Genomic DNA, 21,654 nt, shown 5'->3' with positions numbered 1-21,654 from the left:
TAGCTCTTGTCAGCTATTATTCAGTGTAATCCTGGGTTCTAATCTATAACTAGAAGCTTGAGCATGTAATCTGGATTGCCAAATGCAATAGTTAGGTGCTGCGTTGTTAAGGTTGCTCTCTTAATTTATTTCTAAAACTGAGTCCCCATATCCTGCCTCTATTGGATATAAAGTAATATTTCAATCAGCAAGCCATTCTCTGCTGTGTCTTGGCCAATATTTATAGAACCATAGAACAATACCGCACAATACAGGCCCTTCAGCCCACCATGTTGTGCCGCCCTTCAAACCACACCTAAGACTGTCTATGTCCTTCCTCCCACATATCCCTCTATTTTAAATTCCTCCATATGCTTATCTAACAATCTCTTGAACTTGTCCAATGTATCAGCCTCCACCACCCCAGGCAAGCGCATTCCATGCATCAACCACTCTCTAGGTGGAAAAACCTCCCTCTGACATCACCCTTGAACTTCCCACCCAATACCTTAAAGCCATGTTCTCTTGTTTTGAGCATTGGTGCCCAGAAAGAGGTGCTGGCTGTCCACTCTAGCTATTCCTCTCAATATTTTGTATACCTCTATCATGTCTCCCCTCATCCTCCTCTTCTCCAATGAGAACAGCCCTAGCTCCTTTAGTCTCTCCTCATAATCCATACTCTCTAATCCAGGCAGCATCCTGGTAAATCTCCTCTGCACCCTTTCCAACGCCTCCACATCCTTCCTATAATTTATCCCTTGATCTATCTTGTATATTTAAAATTAAAACAATATAAAATTATCAAATTGCTGAGTGGATGATCCATCTTGGCCTTTTCTTGAAAACACCTTCATTCATGACCCCTTCATCACTCATGACTGTGTGGCCAGATTCTGCTCTAACTCCATCTACAAGTTTGCAGATGATACCACCGTTGTAGGTCGTATCTCAAACAGCAATGAGGCGGAGTACAGGAAGGAGATAGAGAGCTTAGTGGAATGGTGTCATGACAACAACCTTGCCCTCAATGTCAACAAAACAAAAGAGCTGGTCATTGACTTCAGGAAAGGGGGTGGTGTACATGCACCTGTCTACATCAATGGTGCTGAGGTTGAGAGGGTTGAGAGCTCCAAGTTCCTGGGAGTGAACATCACCAACAGCACTCTCCTGGTCAAATCACGTAGAAGCCACGGCCAAGAAAGCTCACCAGTGCCTCTACTTCCTCAGAAGACTAAAGAAATTTGGTTTGTCCCCTTTGACTCTCACCAACTTTTACAGATGCACCATAGAAAGCATCCTATCTGGATCTATCACTGCTTGGTAGGGCAACTGCTCTGCCCAGGACCGCAAGAAACTGCAGAGAGTTGTGCACACAGCCCAGCGCGTCACAGACACCAGCCTCCCCTCCTTGCACTCTGTCTTTACCTCTCGCTGTCTTGGTGAAGCAGCCAGCATAATCAAAGACCCCACCCACCCGGGACATTCTCTCTTCTCTCCTCTTCCATTGGGTAGAAGATACAGGAGCCTGAAGGCACGTACCACCAGACTTAAGGACAGCTTCTACCCCACTGTGATAAGACTATTGAATAGTTCCCTTATACAATAAGATGGACTCTGACCTCACGATCTACCTTGTTGCGACCTTGCACCTTATTGCACTGCACTTTCTCTGTAGCTGTGACAATTTACTCTGTACTGTTATTTTTACCTGTACTACATCAATGCACTCGGTACTAACTCAATGTAACTGCACTGTGTAATGAATTGACCGGTACGATCGGTTTTGTAAAACAAGCTTTTCACTGTACCTCGGTACAAGAGACAATAATAAACCAATACCATCATAGAAGCTAATTTTCAATAAGTTCAGTTCAGTCAGTGATATCAGGAAAAGACTGAGACTGCTGGAGACAGCAAAAACTGTGACTAGGTATATCCCAGCTGTAGTACTGAAGACTTGCACTTCAGAACTAGATGTGTCTTTAGCAAAGCTGTTCCAGTGCAGTTACATTGGCATCTCCTCAACAACAAAATGACTTACTAATTATCTGCTTGCCACTGTCCACTTTGGGCTTCGTCAGGACCTTGTGGTTCCAGATCTCATCAAGCCTTGGTTGAAATATGGGCCAATGACTGAATTCCAAAGGCTAGGTGAGTGTGATGGACTTTTGCCATCAAGACAGTATTTGTCTGAGTGTAGCACCAAGGGGAAAACACTCCAATGGTTGGGAGTCTTTCCTTGTGCAAGGGATGATATTTGTTGGAGGCCAATCATCCCAGCACCAGAATATTGCTGGTAGGAGCTCTTCAGGAAGTGTCTGCAACTTGCAAATTCCCTTCCAAGTTGCACACCATCCATGGACTTGGAAATGTACCATTGCTATAGTGTCCAAATCCTGGAACTCCCTCCCCCAACAGTGTTATGGAAGTCCCTTCACAGGAAGGCTCTTGTGGTACAAGAAGATGACTCATTTCCACCTTTTTAAGGGAATTAGAAATAAATGTTGATCTTTCCAGCGACAGGTAAAAGGAGTGAATTTAAAAAAACTTCGGTCTTGCCATGTATAAATTTGCTTACTATAATTGATTTACTGAACAACAGCTACAGTCAGAGTACACATTTGTTCTTGTGCAGTCATGTGAATCAATCGTTCATCTCATACAAGATTTTAAATGGAGTAATATTCTAAACTATTTTTTTCCCCAGAAAATTATTCCAGAGCTGCAGAAGCTCTTTGCATCAAAAAATGAAACCTATGTGCTAAAATTGTGGCCCCTCTTTGTGAAGCTTTTGGGAAAGGTAAGATTGTCAGTGTTGTTGCTTCTGTTTGTCCCCACTAAGTAGAAAGAAGAGGATATAGCAACATAACATGAAAATAAGTTTGATTAGAGCATGAAATGGAGTGTATGAATCTGTTGTAATAGACTATCTCTATCGAATGGGGGGGGGTAGGGTATGCAAGTTAACGTTTTGGGTTGATGAACTTCTGTTATTGATGTTGTAAATTATAATCTAAACTCAGCAATATCCTTGCATCTATTCCAGATGAATAATCGAAAACAAAATTGCAGATGCTGGAAATTAGAAATAGAACATGCTGGAAATATTTAAATAAAAGTCCACTTCTAGAATTTAAAAATTAAAAAAAAATCCCAGACTGTCTTTTAGAACAAGAATTGTATCATAAATTGCTAAGTGACATCTTTGTTAACGAAGTGATTGACCTTTTGCACAAGTTTTTAAAATTGGCAAAGTAATCTGTTTCCCCTTGCTTTCAAGTCATTACATCGAGGAGGAAGTTTTATTAATTCTCTCCTGCATTTGGAGGAGTTGGGCTTTCGTAGTGGCTCTCCAGTTGTGAAGAAAATAGCTTTCATTGCTTGGAAAAGCTTGATTGACAATTTTGCTTTAAATCCTGGTATGTAAAGACTTGCTTTATTTTTGAGGAAATAAATTGAGATTGAAGGTTAAATATTACTTTGTATACTTTCTAACTGTAGGAAAATACACTATACCTGTCTTTATATAGTAATTATTTTCTTTACAATTACTAAGTGAGATGTAATATTTCTTTGCTGCTAAGAAGACTGGGAGGAGACACAGCCTTGGCTTTCTGACAGCTCAGATAGCTCAACTGAGCTTGGGCTCGGTCCTTTAACAGGTAGCTGATTGCAAGAAAAATATGGATGAGAAAGGAAATTTGACTCATCAGTTTACAAGTGCCTTGAATTCTCCCAGTGTAGCATTCAGTAGGCTCATGATTAGTTTTCACTTCCCCACTGCCTTAAGTTTACTTTGTGTGGAGAACTTTGATAAAAGCTCTTTTTAAAAAGAGAACCTGAGTTGTTTGAGCCGGAGGTGCCTTTATCAGCTGTCATTGATTGATTTGAATTTAGTTTCCAGTTCCAATATATGTAGTATAGGGAGCAGTATTTTTTAAATATGAAGAAATCAAAGAATTTCAAGAATTTTATTTCTGATAGTTATTTCAAATGCTGTTGACTTTCTCCCCTCCATCACCCTCTCTTTAGTTGGTCATATTTTCCTTTTTGTTTTGTGCAGATATCCTTTGCAGTGCCAAAAGGCTCCGCTTGCTCATGCAGCCATTGAGCTCTATTCACGTTAGAACAGAGATGCTAGGTCTAGCAAAGCTAGAGGTTTGGTGGTATTTAGCTCTGCGGCTGGGTCCACAACTTTCTGCTAACTTTGAACAGGTAGGAAGTGCCAACAGGTAGCATTCAAAGCAAAAATAAATTGCACATTGTCTTTTCTGGAATGTTTGGCTGCTTGATTTGTTTCCTTGTACTCAGTTTTAAACGTTAGTTTATCTGTGAAAGCTTGCAGGTTAACATTACCCAGGACTCGTTCAAATAGCTAATTGGTCTTGTATGGGGAGATGTTTGCTTGAAAATGGGTTTGACTAAATGAAAGCATATTCAACATTGCTTCATGACAAGGTGGTTCTGGAACAGTTGTGCAAAATAAGGCTGTATTATAACTTTGCAATTGGCTGGTCATGCCGATGTGGTTATCAATCTCTGGGTGATGAAATTTGTGCTGTACTGCTCAACTATGCTTCACCATCACCACAACCAACACCAAGTGGTTCAATTCGTAATTTGTTACTGAAATTGAATAATTGATCCCATTGCATCTCAATTGATTTGGATCTCATATTTGGATTGGTTTCAGTTTGGTAGAAATTATTAAATTGTCCAATTCATTTTTCGAAGTCAAAGTTTAATTTTGACCTTTCTGAAGAAAATGGGAGTGGGGGGTGCATGGGGTATGGGAAAGATAACAAAGTTTCTGGCAATGGATTGTCTCCTGAAGTAGAATTCACATCAGTTCAGGATTGTTGTGGGATATGAATAATGCAAAGGAATATCATGGCCCAAGTAGTTTGCACCTCTGGAGTAATGCAGCAGATAATTGTCAGTATCTAGTATTATCAACTATATTTTACCAGTATGTATATTTAATGAATAAAAGGAATTTGTTGTATTATGGCAGGTGTGTGTCCCATTGCTACAAAATGCTTTTGGTGTTGATGGAACTACACATTCAACAGGAACATCTTGTAGAAGTTCTATCTGTGCACCTACAACTCCAGCTTCTGCACAGAAACCAGGTTAGGATTTGTGAACTGTCCTTCTGCAGTACATGTTTTGCCTTTTTATTGTCTTACTGTACCTTGCTGATGGTCATGTACATGAATTCCCTTCAGCCTTTCCTTCGCCATGTCCTACAATATCAAGAATGCAATTGAATTCCAGCCTTTCTACAATGCCAGTAATGCAAGCCATGCAACTTGTGGGGATTGAAATATTACTTCACTTCCTTGTGGGTCCTGCAGTCTCTGACCTAGTTAAACAGAACAATCTTCAACTCAGCCTAGGTATGTATCCTGCTTGGTGTATATTGGGTCACAGCTGAGGTATAATTTAGCTTGACAAAACCTTGTTGAATTGGCTGTTCAAAATTTTAATTTTGTCGGGAAATCATTGATGCCAGTTTAAATTGGGTGGATCTAAGTATTTGAAAGATTAATTTGCAGAAGTTTAGATTTGTACATTCCAATGTACCTGTTACATTATCTTTACCCCATGACATGTTTTTTTTTTACTATTTACATGTTCTGTCATTAACATGTACCTCTGTTCCTTACAGATCCTCTACAGCATCTGCTAATTAACAGCCCATCGTTCTTTTGCAAGCATGCTGGCACACTGATCAATGCAGTTAAAGATGCATTCATTTCTGTTGGCAAATTGGGTGAAGGTAAATTGTTTCACAGCATCAATTGATGTAGTTTATTACATCTTAATTGTATCCAGCAAATGAAAACAAGCTGGTGTACCTTTTTGATCTATGTCACAAAACTGTTGCTACCAACAAGTATGTGATTAAGTGACAGGGTGTTTGAGGTAAATATTGAATATTGGTACCTTTTTCATTTAAGAAAGGCAGTAGGGATAAGCCAGGTAATTACAGGCCAGTAAGCCTAATGTTAGTGATCAGAAAGTTATTGGAAAATTCAAAGGGATGAGAATCTACACTTGGAAAAGCAAGGATTCATCAGGGATAGTCAGCAAAGCTTTGTTGGGAGGTACTGTCTGACTAATTTGACTTTCTTGAAGACGTAACAAAATTTATAGAGAGCAGTGTAGTCTAGATTGACTTCAGTACAGCTTGTGTTGGGAAGGATAGCCTTGGGCTACAGAACGATATTGATCAGCTGGCAAGTTGGGTGGAGCAATGGCAAATGGAACTTAATCCTGATAAGTGTGTGGTAATGCATTTTGGGAGGTCTAATAAGAGAAGGACATATATCATGAATGGTAGGGCCCTAGGGAGTATTAAGGAACAGAAGGACCTTTGTGTACTTGTCCATAGATCCCCAAAGGTGGCACCACAAATAGATATGGTAGTTTTTTTGGGTATAGTATGTGTTTGCTAAGGTTTGTCAACTTTTCACTTTTGTTTTCTATAGATACCATGCTTAACCTTATCTGGAAGCATCTGATCAGTTATGTGAAAAATGGTATTGAGACAGGTTGGTTGAGTTTTACTAAGGATAAGCACCATTTAAATTTGTATTTCCTCCTGGCTACATTTGGTACATTCTCAAATGTCTAATTCCTTAAGTGTGCTGGTAGGTAATTAAACAGAACAATCTTAGAAACTTTGATTTATGCAAAGGAATCTGAAAGCCTGTATTTCTAATTTTAAGTTGTACTTTAACTTAAGGCTCAAAGAAGGAACGACAAGTATCGGAGATATTGACGCTGCTACTACAAGCATTGCAGCAGATAGTCAATTCAGATGCTGTCACAGCACACAAAGCCTTGGTAAGTATAATAAACTTTTTTTGGGAAATGTATAACATGTTATACTTTATATAATATTCCTTCAGCAGTGAAGGATTATCCATACAGCATTTTTAAAACTTTCTTAAGGTACCTAGTCTATGTAAGACCAAAAGAAATGAAACTGGATATTGGTGGTACACACTAACTTTTCATCATTGCTTTATCCACAGAATCACAAAGATTATAGCTCAGAAGTAGGCCATTTGGCCCATCAGATCCATGTTGGCTCTATGAAAGAGCAATCTAACTGGTACCACTCTCTCACACTTTTTCCTACAGCCCTGCAGTTTTTTCCCTTTCAAGCACTTAACCAGTTCCTTTTGGAAAACCAGAATTAGATCTGTCTCTGCTGCTTCCCCAGTGGTGCTTTGCAGATCTTAATCATGTGCCCCATAATGATTTTTTTTCCTCCAGTCACTTTTGACTCTGCATTCATTTTCATTCTATATCCTCCTGGTTCATGACTCTTCTGTAAATGAGAAGCTATTGTTTTTATCTGCTATCTGTAACACTTATTCCATGAGCTTCACCCTCGATAACCAATCTATTTGTCTCACTTTAAGGAACTCCTTTTGAAAATCATTATACACCACATCAACCACATTTCCCTCACTGACACTGCGATTACCTCATTAAACTGTCTAGTCAGTTAAGCACTGTTTGCTTTTAACAAATCACTACAAACATTCCCAAAATCAATCTACACATTCAAGTAACTGAACTCTGTCCCTGATTTATTGATTCTAAGAATTCCCCCATCACCTTTTGGTTAAACTGGTGGTGTACCAATTACCTGAGGTTCTATTTGACATGAAGAATATAATGAATGAAGAAAAATATATTGCCTCTAATAATGAAATGCATGCATAATAATTTAAATATGTTAGAACCATTCAATCACCACTTCAATCCCTATTAAAACTGGATAAAATGTATTCCACTTTTTGCCTCCACTTCTGAGTCCTATTTGGTGGGCTGAAGGGCCTGTATTGTGCTGTGCTGTTCTATATGTACTTCTGTTTTGGAACAATGATTCTGTATTTTCCAATAGTAATATAGCCAAAGCTATTGTTGCACACTATCGCTATATCATGACACTGCCAACTTTTGATGTTCTAGTTCTAGCCTTGTGTGGGAATCCCAAAGTTGTCAGGGATTCAACCCTTCTCCTTAGCCTTACTGTCATTACAGCTGCTCAAAGATGGCTGAGGATTTGTATAATTTTTCTTGCCCTTTTATTTTACCTTTTCTGTGGATCCATTGGCATTTGTTTCCCCCCCCCCCCCCCAGCCAGTACCATGACCAAGGGCTTCATGCTTGAGCCTAGTGCATGTTGACAGCAAGATAAAGGGTAATATCAAATGTTCACTTGTGTATTGGAGGTGCTGAAAGCAAACGTTGAACTCTTTAATAGGCCTAAATCCAGTCTAAATTGGAAATTTAAATGTGGAGCTTTGTCAGTTTATTCACTGCCTCTGTCAGCTGAGCCACCTAGGAAATTGATAACTTGTCTGCTCCACTAATATAATTTTGTCCAGAAAACTTTGGAAGTATTTTTTTCTCTCATGAGTTGTATTTCGCTTGATTAAATGCAATGTAGTGGACTGAAGAAACAAGTTGGGTAGTGGGAAAGAAAGCAGTTTATGAGCATGAGTGTTACTGACTTGTTTTGGTTTTATTTCTAGGGTCTGATAGAAGCAACTGTCAAAGGGCTCCCTCAAAAAGTCTTGGGATCACCAGCATACCAGGTTGCCAACATGGACATTCTGAATGTATGAATGTACTTTGTGTTCTATTGTGATGTGGAGTAGGAAAAGAAGGGCCTGGAATGACTGAAATATGATTTTTATTTTTGACACAAGTATGCATGAAGATGTTGTGGAGTTGCTTATTGTAGAAGGAAGTCTAAAAAATATGAGTGGGTCCTTTTGTAATGGTGTGAAAGAATTAGCAAATTTGTCTTCATTTTGTTCATTTTGAATTGTGTATCTTTTGGCATGTGACACAAGTATGTTGGTAGCCCAACACCGCAGCTCCTTTTTTTAAATTTCAAATTGTTCTTGATTGATCATTTTATTTAATCAGTACTTTATTATATTTTCAGGGCACTCCAGCACTCTTCCTGATCATTTTGCTCTTTCACAACAGTTTAGTGGAATGCTGTGTGGTTGAAGAAAGGTACATTTCAAGTGCTGTGGTATTATAAATGTTAAAGGTTTATATTACGGTTGCTATTACATGGATGACCTTATTAAATGCATTTGAGATGCGCTGCTTTTAATATTGACAACATTTCCCAGACAAATGAAGTGAGTTATCAATCTAGAATTATAGAAGGGATGTGGGAAGTAAATTTAAAAAAGACAAGAAAATTGTAGGCCCATAGAGGAAGAGCAGGACTGACACTCAGGCTCTCTAATTGATGAGTTCAGAATCGCAGTGGTTACTAGACACTTTTGGCACATTGTCTTTACTGTCTGTAGGCAAGAACAATCCATCGAATTTCCCTCGCCAAATAGCTCTGAATTTTTTCCATTCATGTGTGTACTGCTCTGTTTTTGAAAGCTACAATTGAATTTGCATTCCAAACCCTGACCACTTTTTTTACTTTTAAATTCCTTGTTAGTTTGGCTGCTTTTTCCAATCGCCTTCATTTCCATAGTTCTTGACTGTTCTGTCAAAATAAACTGTTCCTATCTATCTATGCCTCTGCTGATTTTTAAAACCTCTGTCTTCCTCTGTTTTAAGGAGAAAAGCCCCAGCTGCTTCAATCTGTCTACATAACTAAAGTCCCAGACCCCTAGAATCAAATGCATTTTCATCTTAATCTGTAGTGTCTTGAAGTGGATACACTATTCCAGTTGTCAAACCAGTGTTTTACAGAGCTTCATTCTTCCTCTTGGTTTATGTTGCTTCTCATTATCGTAGAATTGTATAGCATGGAAGCAGGTCATTGGTCCCAATTCATTCCTGCCAACCACTGAGCACCCTTCTGTATTAATCCCATTGCCCAGCACTTGGTCCATAGCCCTGTATGCCTCAGTGATTCAAGTGCTCATCTAGTACATGATTACCACTTCTATGATTTCAGTGACCCAACTATGGGAGAAAGGTTCCTGCAGTCCACCTTATCTATATGGCTCGTAATTTTATACACATCAATACTGTCCTGTCTTAACCTTCTCTGCTCCAGAGAGAACAGACCTAGCCTCCAGTCCCTACTTATAACTGAACTGCTCCATCCCAGGCAGTATCCTGGTGAATTTCCTTTGCATCCCCTCCAGCACTATCACATCCTTCCTATACCTTTTGTGGCCAAATTGCATGCAGTCCTCCAGCTGAGGCCTTTCCAAACCACATTATCTATCTGCGCTGCCAACTCCAAGGATCTGTGCCCCTTTACACTCAACCCGGAACATTGATTTATCCCTTTTGCCTCCAGATGCTGCCTGACCTGCTGAGTTTCCCCAGCAGCTTGCTTTTTTTTTGTTGCTATCCTTTTCCATAACCACTTTAAAATATAGAGTTATGGATACTATCTCTAGAATGATCCCCCTCCCCACTCACGCTCCCTCCACTTGACCAGCTACACTTCCTAAGATAGTCCAGTAATATTCCTTCTGTCATTGGTATACTTCATACTGGATCAAAAAGCTCTCCTGGGCACCCCTTCAACACACAATTTCAGCTCTTTCTACCAAGATGTAACATTTCATTTCTCAGCATTAACTTCACCTGCAGCCTGTCTGTATCTCATTTCGCTCCTGCCATCTGTAAATTTGGAAATTGTGCCCTGTACACCTAAGACTTGATCATTACAAAGATGAAAAGTGATCTTGGTACTGAATTTTGGGATCTCCACTGCATGTTGTTGACAGTTCTGAAAAATGGCCTTTCATTACTATTCTTGCAACTGTTTCTTCTAAACAGTTTGCTCTTCTTCATTCCAGGACTTCCTTTCTCTCCTGCACTGGAATATTCACAATAATCAGTACTTCAACTCTCCCCCTTTTTTTTTTCTTTCCTGAATACCTTTCAGTTAACTACACCTGTAATTTCCCAACCTTTATTAAATGCACTTTGAGTTTAGAGTGGGCAAACATAAACTCATCTTATCTCTCCATTACACTCTTGGTCTGATTCTAAGAACTTGTTGTTGTTATTTATTTCTTACAACTCTATCTGCACCTCTTTATCCCCTTTACAGGGTGACCTTTCCTGCGCTAAGTCCCCTGCCAAATTGTTTTTGTACAACTCTCCATAGCAGTAGCAAACCTTCCTGCAATGACGTTGGTCCCAACTCTGAGATGCAATCATCTAGACTCTGCAGGGAGGACTGCATGGCTATCTGCTCCTCTAATTGTAGAATCCCCTATAACGCTTGCTCTCTTAACTTTTCTCCCTTCTGCCCAAGGTGGAGTTTGTGTGGAGAGAAAAAAGCAATTGAATCTCTCTATCAGATTCTTCCATGCATAGGAATGAAATTTTAAATGCAATAGATGTTTGAAATTGAATTCACTTAATATGCATGTAAATTCTGAAGTTGATTTTGTTGTTGTAGTAGTCTCTTGGGCAGTTAGTGCTAAATTATATATTTAAGATGCTTGAAGGTTGCAGTAGCACCATAACTTGTTCAGTAAATTAGTTGCTGAATAGTTATAACTATAGCCATGGTAATTGTTAGGGAACATTTTTCAGCAGATGTGTAATTCTGATTTTTATTTTTAATCTATAATTTAGATTTTTCACTATTCTTGAGACTCTTGTTGGCTGTGGGTTGTCTGGGCCCACTTGCTCGTTGGCATTCAGTGAGTCTGTTTTAAATGTTGTTAACCAGTCTGCAGCACTGGCAGCAGACAAAGAACATCTTTGGCGAATGTGGAGCATTGTTGTTAATCCACTGACTGAACGGGTTACTCAGGTACGTATGAAGGAATGCTGTCTTTTCCCATTTTATCCCTTGTAAATAACGGTCAAGAGTTAAAGGTGTCATCCCTAGATAGTTTTAAACAAACACTGCACTTTATTTTTTTAAGTAAAGCAGTGATTGCTTTATTTCATTTTTGTGATTTGCATTATTCTTTGTTTCTTTAGACAAATGAGGTAAATCAAGGAGATGCGTTAGAGCATAATTTCCGTGCTATGTACATTGCATTGATGCTACCAATCAACCACTTGTTTACCAAACAGAATCTTCCACAGGTAACGTTGATGTTGGGTGTGGAAAAAACTGTTGTCTAGTATAATGGTTCTGGTCTCCAGTTATATGAGCAATGGAAGCATTGGGGCACGTGCAAACAAAAGTGTGAAGTGAAAGATCATTCCTTTATTGTAGAAAAATTTGAACACTTTCTTCTAGAAGAGGAGGATGTGGAGTTACCTGATAGAGCTCTTTAAAATGAGGCTTGACAGGGTGAGAATTGATACCTAGGAACAAATATGATCAACCCCAATACATCTAATGAAGAATTTGAGAAATCTTGTTTACTGCACTTTGTTTTTCTTAAAAAAAACCTAAAAGGATAGTGGTGACAAAAGCACAGATGCAGTGCTGTTGCATTATTAATTTAGAAATGGTCTGAAATAGGACATTAGAGATGCTGTACACAGGTTTAAATGTTCTTTAAGCTTTTTAATTTGCACCATGGATGGTTGTAGATTTTTCTCAGTAGTATTTCTGTCTATTGATACTGAAGGGAGCTTAGGCAGAAATTTTGGGTAGTTGAGTTAGTGAGCCTAGACTCAGACTAAAACTAGACTTATCCTGCAAAATAGTTTCGGTTGGGGGATGATGGTAAATGGATGGAAGTGGCAATATTTTGTTCATTGAAAATGGTTCTAGCTGTGGTCAGACTGCTTAATTGTACAGCTTTTGTTTAGAGCATAGATATTTTCATAATGATTAAAGGTTGCATATGAGAAATAATCTATATTGAATGCATATGCCTTTCCTGTAGTCTTAATATGAAAACTGAATCTTTTCTCTTCACTACTGCATCCTCCTTCCAGTCTACAGTGAAGTCAGTGCTGAGAACATGGGCTGAGTTGTATAAAACATTTGCACGTTGTGCAGCTCTGGTGGCAACAGCAGAAGCCAATGTATGCTGTGAGGAGCTGAGTGTCAAAATCTTAGCAACACTGGATGATGGCTCTTTATCTGTAAGTACCTTCTTTATCTGTAAGTACCTGTTTGAATACAGCAAGGCATTTATTGGGTGACACCAATTAGCAGTGGGTACATATGGTTAAGTTTAAGTGCCATAGATTTTTAATGTGTCGTTTAATAATACCATTTGTATTGAGATTGGCAAACTTATTTCATTCTGATACTGGAAAAGTAAACCATTTTCAAACTATAACCACTAATTTGTGTTTTGTTCTATAGTTACTCTCTTGTATGTAGGCCATCCTCGATGCTCCACCAAAAACTATTTCTCTTTTTGTTTTGTTTTGGTGGTTTTCAAGTTGGGCCATGGCATCTGATTTACCATTAGTAAATTGTAAGTACAGGTGGTCCCCAGGTTGAGCAAGGGTTCTGTTCCTGAGAACTGTCCATAAGCTGATTTTTATCTGTAAGTCAGAAATGTCCATTCTCTACAGCTACGCATATCTTATTGCCCATATACACTTGCTATAATTCCTTTCATTGAATATTCACCCTAATACTACCCATAATTTAACTAATGGAATATATACTTTATCCAGTCATTAATGAATACCGCAAAACATTATCATTACTATTGCTATCTTGATGAGTGCTTTAAAAATGTATGGGAGAATTTGCATGAAGTCGTATTTCCATCAGTCAAGTCATCTGTAACCTGGGGAGTCCCTGCCCACTAGACTATAAGAGACTGAGCTCAGAAGTTTCAGCTTAGTATTGCACAATTCTTTTCTAAGGAGAAGCAGACTCTGAGGGCCACTCGCCCAAATATGAAAGTTCCAAACTTCCTGAGAGTCGCTCACCTTTCTCGTTCTGATTTTTTTTCTGCCTGGATGTTGGATTCCTTGTGGATCCTGGCTTTGGAATGCCATCTGCCTACTGACCTGGCTCCAGGAGAGCTCTGGGGCAGTTTTTCGGTAAATTATTTTAGGAAAAGCAAAATTTTGATAACTTAAAACACTAAATTGAATTTACTTTTAAGGATTTAAGTGGCTTAAATATTTTTCCAATATTTATAATTGTCTGAAATACCCAAATCTTTAACAGCTGTTAATCATGAGACCTGTATTATCAGCTGTAAAGGCATTTCTGGGTGTTTCTACAACAATAAGGTCCACTTTCAGGGTTAAGGGAGCAAGTTGCCACTTCAGAAAAGTACAGGTGGCTTGCCATTCATTGAAATGACCAAGTGGAAATTTTTCTTGAATTGAATGTGGCCACAAGGATGTTTATTCACCAGTGTTTAGCCGGTTGATACAGACTCCCAGGATTGCCACAGTCAATGATTTACTATTACACATTCTTTCAAATATTAGTAGGTATTTCATAGATTCTGTCTTGTCTGTTCCATCACCAGAACAGCAAGTGCTTCAAACAGTACACTATAAACAGTGCGTATCAAGGGAAGTTGAGACGGCAACGTTAGTGCATTGTGTTGTCAAGATGTGAGAAGTGCCAGAAAATTAAAATCCCTTCAAACTAATCAAAAATGTGGATGCAATTAAGAAATAAAATTGGGAGTTTAAATGTGCTCTGTTAAATAGTAGAGGTTACAACTGTGGAATCATTGGAATATTGTAGGAAAATAGTTTTACAGGACTGATGGGTGAATTGATGTCCTTCCTCTAAATCCTGCAATATTCTAGCCAAGTAAAAGAATAGCTTTATTTATTAAGTTCTCTTTCTCTTCAGAGCTTATCTACGTTGGAGGCAATTGTTCATATCTTGAATGTGATGGTTGAATGTGTTGACTTTTCTCAGTTCTCAAAGTTTCAACAAAAAGCTAACTGTAAGTATTAATGCAACACCTCACTGCAATGTCTATTGCACCTTTGGCACTGGAGCAGATTTATGGGTTGAATTTTATTTGATAAGTCAGTTTTTTGCACTGATTCAACTTGACACCAGAGGCAAAGTATTTACTTCCTGTTTTAAATGTAACCTGAAATGGAACAACAGACAGCAAATTCTGTCATTACAGTTGAGGTCTTTTTAACAATTAAATGGTTACAGAGAAATGTGTTTTCATTTCACTAACCAGATTTAAACCTTTATGATTTATCAAGTGAATTATCCATAATTTGCATTCCCCAGGATAATAATCTTACTCTAATCAAAGGCTAGAAGCATGATTTCAGAAATGTACAATTTGTTGCTGCACTGTAATAACATACTGTCCTTTTGACCCTGATTGGATTTGAAATATTGATTAAACATGTATTGTTTATTTGGTCTCAGCCCAGATCTTAACTAGTATAGGATCAGAAGTTTTTGCCTATGGTTTGTCCAATGGGTTTTGATAGACCATTATTGCTTTTTATAATTAAAAGAAAAATCCTCATTAGTTGATAAATCTAAGGCTGTTTCAGCCAGTAAAGGATTGTCATGAATAATAGAACCTCTTCATTTTTTTTCCCCCTTCTCTAGCACCACACACCCCTACACACTGGTTAAAGAAGAAACAGGAGCCTCTAGGAAATCTTACTTCGTTGCTTAAACTTCTAGTGAAAATCACAGATGCTTTTCATGAGTTAAGTTCCAAGGAATCTCAATTTGAAATGTCAGCCTCTGGAATGGTTTCCATTGGAAGTGGAATTGTTGGTATTCTCTCCAGCATCTTCACTCACTTGTCTATGGCATCAGCAATTCAAGCAGTGTTCACCAACTTAGCTGATTCCATATCCATCTTCTATGAAAGAACATCAAAGTATGTATAATGATTTTTATCTGTTAAGTATGATTGTCTATGGCACTGCACTTGGGTAATCGGAACTGAGTGGCAAACCATAGTTTTTGCATTAGTCTGTTTCTGTGTAGCTGTGGGTAATATCTGTTCAATATTATATGTTATAGTGGGTTAGTTACTCTTATTCAATTTAATTGAAAGGTTTTGTGTATCCAGAAGTTTCTTTTCGGTAGGAAACTATTGTTTTGTTCATTGTTGGTGTTGTCCAATGTATTTATTAGCTGCCAAAGTGGTTAATGGTACAGATCTGCTGGTCCCAGATATGGCCTTTTGCTGTGAGACAGACTTCCGTCTCGTTGATACAGCCTAGTGCAGCGTGAGATCTCCCATTGTAAGTGGCCAGCTGGGATTACAGTTGGGGGAAGCCCTGAACACATACCCAACAGCCATCAGTTACTGAATGTTTGAATGTGTTGGACTTCCACAATCATTCAAATTTTCTTATTTTAATTTTATAAAATTTTGTGAACATTTTTGAAGTGAATCATTTTCAGACTTAATTTTTAATGGGCCTGCTGTACTTCCACCAGGTTAACTGACCGCTGGTTCAATGATCATAAGATGGGAAGTCTGCAGAAGTTGACCAGTGCAGGTATCCTGCAGTCAGTGCTTTCTTTCCAAGCAGAAGGCTAAGGTACAGCCCTTGCTCAGGAATGTCCCAACTGCAGGTTTATCTGTGGCTTATCAGGGCACCTCTTGCTGGAGGATCTCCACGATTTCCTGAATTCTTTTTTAGTCATCTAAATGAACTAGATCTAGTCATCTATGAACCCTTCTACATTTTCATTTAGAGGAGGGGCACAATGCAAGTTTTGGAGGCTTTTAGGAGTAAAATTACTAAATTCAAACAACAAAAAAGTAGTCAGGAGTTTTGGAGGTGGTGCTGTTGAGTTGACCATTTGTGGAGGCTGTTTTTGGGCAGGGGAGGCAGAAAAGAAATGTGGACTTGTGCCCATAGGCTTTAAAAATTTACATGCAGGGGACCGTGGGGAGCAATTAAGGGATATGTTACTATTGAGAAAGTAACAAAATGGATTAAGTCAGTTTGGTCATTATGATATTGTTATTAATAGACTAGCAAGCTACAGTTACCTTGAAGATTTTAGTATTCAGAGATTTACTAAAGAAATGGGTAAATTTTGGAAGTTATCATATTGTAGGTTATAGAACCAAATTGTCAAGGTGCTGTGTGATGTGAATGGACATGAAAAAATTTTTTTTCTTTCATCCATGACCTCTTCCATATGCTTCTCTTGTAATTTTAAACACCTTTTAAAGAAATGAACTTCCTGGTAATTTGAAGGCCCGTGTTCATAATGCAAGTTGTACATAGCAAATTGGCAATGATGCAGGGTAAATTTATTACCTGACTGCTTGTAGGTATGGATATGCCCTATTTATTAAATTTTAAGCAAGGACAGCAAATGTTCTTATTTCCAAATTATATTAGTTGCCTTGGAAGAATGATTATTAGAACATGGAAGTTGGCTATTTCAAATGAAGTACGAGTTTTCATGGAGTGATCAAGTAGTAACCTTCAAGTAGATTCTGCTTGCACTGTGCTTCTGTCTCCTCCGTTGACTAGATTCAAGGGCTGCTTTATTGGTATTGTGCCCCCTTACCGTAATTATGTAGCTGGGTTCATTATAATTTAAGGATGTCTGATAACCTAATGCCTGTAATAGTTGATGCTCGTGTTACTGCGTTTTTCCTCATTGTTTTATTTTCATATTCTTTTTAGTCCAGTTAATGGAGCTTCAAAGGTGTACACCACTCCACTGTGCAACAAGGTAACAAGCTTTAAGCGTTTTAATGTCTTTTCCTTGTCCCTTTATCCAATGGGATAATATGCGAGTTTTTGACTGAAAATAGCAAGTTTACTATTTACTTTGGGATGGTGATAACCTGGTGTTTCGCCTTTACTTGGAGGTAATGAATGAGAGCTGTGGAACTGCTCATTTATCTTTCCCCTGTAACCACACCCCTTAACTCTGAAGTATTGTCAACTTCTGATGTTCTGTCTAATTTACTATCACCACTTGAGTCCCCATTTGTTTTATACTGCTCCCCGCCGCCCACCACCCCCCCCCCCCCCCAACCCCTTGCCATCCAAGTTCAAGCAAGTATTTTCTCAGGCTTTGACATTAGCAGCCCCAAAGCAATTCTCTTGGGCTCCCTTCAAAAATCCTGCATCCGGCCCTCTGATCTCACCTACTCAGCCTCTTTGACTGCTCATATGGACTGCTTTAGAATATTTGGTCTTGATGTATGTCGCTTTGAAATGTACATCCTCTATCCATTTTTGTTTAACCAGTGTTGTATCACCCTTGGACAACTGTATCTTGTTCCTGTTCTTTAACTTTCATCTATTAACCCTTAATTTTGCCACATCCATCCCACATTCAGAATGTTTTTCATAGCTTCCTGCTTCAAATGCTTGTACCTACCTTGCACTTCTGAATACTGTTGAGGTTTTTAGTTTTGCTCCTTTAGTCATTAGCCTGATCTTTTAATTCTTCCCAGCAATTTTTGTCTGAACAATTATTGACACATTATTGCTGTTGATTTCTGGTGTGGGCTATATTCTACTGATCACTTGAAAATTGTGACTCGCTGATTTCTGTTGACAATTAAATGTAATACTTTTAATCTTGCTCTGCATCTATTCACTAAACACTGGACAATCCACAGATCAGCAGTTGGTTTCTGTAAAATTGTATCTTTTGCTAAAAATTTCTATCAAACTAAAGGTACCATATTTGGAATATTTGGGGGTGGGAATTATCACCTTTGCCCTCTTCCTTTTCTGTGTGTGCCAGAATAATGGAGGTGGGGCATTGTAAAGATCGGTTTGAATTGATACACTTAATAGAAAAGATCCATTTTTTCGACATATGGTTTTTATCATTTTGTAATGTTGAATGCTTGGTTGATGCAATGGGTGTAATGTTGTTTCTCTTCCTGCAGCTGGAGAAGTTGCATGCAGAAATTCTTCTTTGTTTACAGTCCCGTTACACTTCTGCCTATGACAGCAACTTGCTGGAACAACTATCATCACTACTCAACACCACTTTCCTGCACAAGAACCGGCAGATCAGGAACCAAACTGCACAATTTTGGAATGCTACTTTTGCCAAAGCCACAGCATTAAGCTATCCACAGCAAATGAAGTGAGCATGTATTTAGTGTGTGTGTGTGGGGAGGGGGGGAGAAGGTGGTGGGGTGGAGAGAACTATTTGAAAGGCTTCACTTGTATTTGTTTTTGACTGTATTTTAAGACATTGACCTTATTCCTGCAGCATTTTCATTTCGCCCATTTATTCCATAATAGCTGTGACTTAGCATTTTAAATTTGAGCACACCATTGATACTTTTCCTTCCTAATGTATGTCTTAACACATTTCACTGCTTAGCATTTGATATAGCATTGATTTTGAAAGAGTAATTGCTGTATTTGTTCAATAGATTTTCCTCTATTGTATATGGCAAGCTTTTGTTTCACTAAAACATTCACTTCACTCTAGGCCAATATTAAGTCGGGTCAAGCAGAAAACTCCCATAATCTTGCCTGGTTTTGAGGCATTGGAGTTGACAGAAGAATCGAGTGGTCCTTTCTCAGATTTGGTAAGTTGTTTCTGCCATGACACAAAACCAAGAAATTATACGCAAGCCAAGAATTTGTAGTAAAAATGCTAATTCCATACATTCAATGTCCTTAAAGTTGCTTGTCATATTTCACCAATAGTTATGAGAATATTTCTCCTTTGGCTGTGGGGAAAAAAGTCTGACATTGAAGATTACTCTGATTCTATCAGATAATTCCATTTCATTGTATATAAGAAATGGGAGCTGCAATAGGCCTTAAGGCCCCTTGAACCAGTTTCATTATTCAATGAGGTCATGGCCGATATGTCTTTGGCTCTGTCCGACTTTTCTGGCTAGTTTTTGCTGTAGTCCAGAAATCATTTTGATTTTGACTATGAAATTTTCTAGTTCTAAAGCTGTAAGTACTGTTACATATATCAAAGATTCACAACTCTTGAAATTTCTCCTCCATTTTAAATGACTGGCATCTTACCCTGAGATTGTCCCTATGTTCTTTGACACCAGTGTAAGTGTCCTCTACATACCTTCTCCCTTCAGAGTCTTATTAGATCACTTCAGTGCTTGTTTCTGTGAGCTCACTGAATAATTAGCTTCATTACAGGATTGCTGCCAGATTAAATGTTGTCTGGCTATGTTTGATGGCTATCCATCACCATGGTGGATGTGACTGACTGATTTAGATCAAAACTACTAATGTTTTAGTGGCAGCTTTACAACAGACTGCAGTTATTCAAAAAAGTAGCCTACTGTTGCATTTAATGCTAACTTTGCTAATGGAATCCTTTATTGCAGAGTAACTTGAAACAAAGTAGATTTTATTTTATTTTGGGTAAAATAATCGGTCTGTTCTGATTTTTATTTTTTGGCTTTGAATGGTTTTAGCTATCAAATCTCCCTCTAAAATTTGCATTTCTCCCAATTATAGATATGAAGTGGCATGCAAAAGTTTGGGCACCCCTGGTCAAAATTTCTGTTACTGTGAATGGTTAAGTGAGTAGAAGATGACCTGATTTGCAAAAGTCATAAAGTTAAAGATAACACATTCTTTTCAACATTTTAAGCAAGATTAGTGTATTATTTTTGTTTTGTACAATTTTAGAGTGAAAAAAGGAAAGGAGCACCCCAAGAGATTTGAGCTCCCAGATAATTTTTACCAAGGTCTCAGACCTTCATTAGCTTGTAAGGGCTATGGCTTGTTCACAGTCATTGTTAGGAAAGGCCAGGTGATGCAAACTTCAAAGCTTTCTAAATACCCTGACTCCTCAAACTTTGTCCCAACAATCAGCAGCCATGGGCTCCTCTAAGCAGCTGTCCAGCACTCTGAAAATTAAAATAAATGATGCCCACAAAGCAGGAGAAGGCTATAAGAAGATAGCAACGCGTTTTCAGGTAGCCGTTTCCTCAGTTCTTAATGTAATTAAGAAATGGCAGTTAACAAGAACAGTGGAGGTCAAGTTGAGGTCTGGAAGACCAAGAAAACTTTGAGAGAACTGCTCGTAGGATTGTTAGAAAGGCAAATCAAAACCCCCATTTGACTGCAAAAGACCTTCAGGAAGATTTAGCAGACTCTGGAGTGGTGGTGCACTGTTTTACTGTGCAGCAACACCTGCACAAATATGACCTTCATGGAAGAGACATCAGAATAAAACCTTTCCTGCGTCCTCACCACAAATTTCAGCGTCAGAAGTTTGCAAAGGAACATCTAAACAAGCCTGATGCATTTTGGAAACAAGTCCTGTGGACTGATGAAGTTAAAATAGAACTTTTTGGCTGCAATGAGCAAAGGTATGTTTGGAGAAAAAAGGGTGCAGAATTTCATGAAAAGAACACCTCTCCAACTGTTAAGCACGGGGGGGTGGATCGATCATGCTTTGAGCTTGTGTTGCAGCCAGTGGCATGGGGAACATTTCACTGAGGGAAGAATGAATTCAATGAAATACCAGCAAATTCTGGAAGCAAACATCACACCGTCTGTATATATTTAAAAAAAAGCTGAAGATGAAAAGAGGATGGCTTCTACAACAGGATAACAATCCTAAACACACCTCAAAATCCACAATGGACTACCTCAAGAGGCACAAGCTGAATGTTTTGCCATGACCCTCACAGTCCCCCGACCTAAACATCATTGAAAATCCGTGGATAGATCTCAAGAGCAGTGCATGCAATATGGCCCAAGAGTCTCTCAGAACTAGAAGCCTTTTGCAAGGAAGAATGGGTGAAAATCCCCCAAACAAGAATTGAAAGACTCTTAGCTGGCTACAGAAAGCGTTTATAAGCTGTGATA

At 38.5% G+C, this 21,654-nt stretch overlaps 1 protein-coding gene across 2 annotated transcripts in view; it reads left to right on the top strand.

Annotated features, from left to right (window-relative positions):
* The window catches only part of rif1 (replication timing regulatory factor 1), a 66,877-nt gene that overhangs the window by 17,917 nt on the left and 27,306 nt on the right, over positions 1-21,654 (top strand). The window contains exons 8-25 of one of the 2 annotated variants that reach the window (XM_052011958.1): positions 2,687-2,779; positions 3,260-3,398; positions 4,043-4,194; positions 4,994-5,111; positions 5,208-5,378; positions 5,651-5,761; positions 6,474-6,536; positions 6,731-6,831; positions 8,538-8,600; positions 8,957-9,030; positions 11,593-11,773; positions 11,947-12,054; positions 12,862-13,011; positions 14,708-14,804; positions 15,443-15,722; positions 17,503-17,551; positions 18,729-18,931; positions 19,286-19,385. In XM_052011958.1, coding sequence (XP_051867918.1) covers positions 2,687-2,779; positions 3,260-3,398; positions 4,043-4,194; positions 4,994-5,111; positions 5,208-5,378; positions 5,651-5,761; positions 6,474-6,536; positions 6,731-6,831; positions 8,538-8,600; positions 8,957-9,030; positions 11,593-11,773; positions 11,947-12,054; positions 12,862-13,011; positions 14,708-14,804; positions 15,443-15,722; positions 17,503-17,551; positions 18,729-18,931; positions 19,286-19,385 — 2,253 coding nt within the window. Of the gene's footprint in view, positions 1-2,686; positions 2,780-3,259; positions 3,399-4,042; positions 4,195-4,993; positions 5,112-5,207; positions 5,379-5,650; positions 5,762-6,473; positions 6,537-6,730; positions 6,832-8,537; positions 8,625-8,956; positions 9,031-11,592; positions 11,774-11,946; positions 12,055-12,861; positions 13,012-14,707; positions 14,805-15,442; positions 15,723-17,502; positions 17,552-18,728; positions 18,932-19,285; positions 19,386-21,654 lie in introns of both variants that reach the window. The other variant, XM_052011951.1, reaches the window with a different exon arrangement.

The sequence above is a fragment of the Pristis pectinata genome, chromosome 1, assembly GCF_009764475.1.
Source record: "Pristis pectinata isolate sPriPec2 chromosome 1, sPriPec2.1.pri, whole genome shotgun sequence".
Taxonomy (NCBI): domain Eukaryota; kingdom Metazoa; phylum Chordata; class Chondrichthyes; order Rhinopristiformes; family Pristidae; genus Pristis; species Pristis pectinata.
This window is presented reverse-complemented; position numbering and strand designations above follow the sequence as displayed.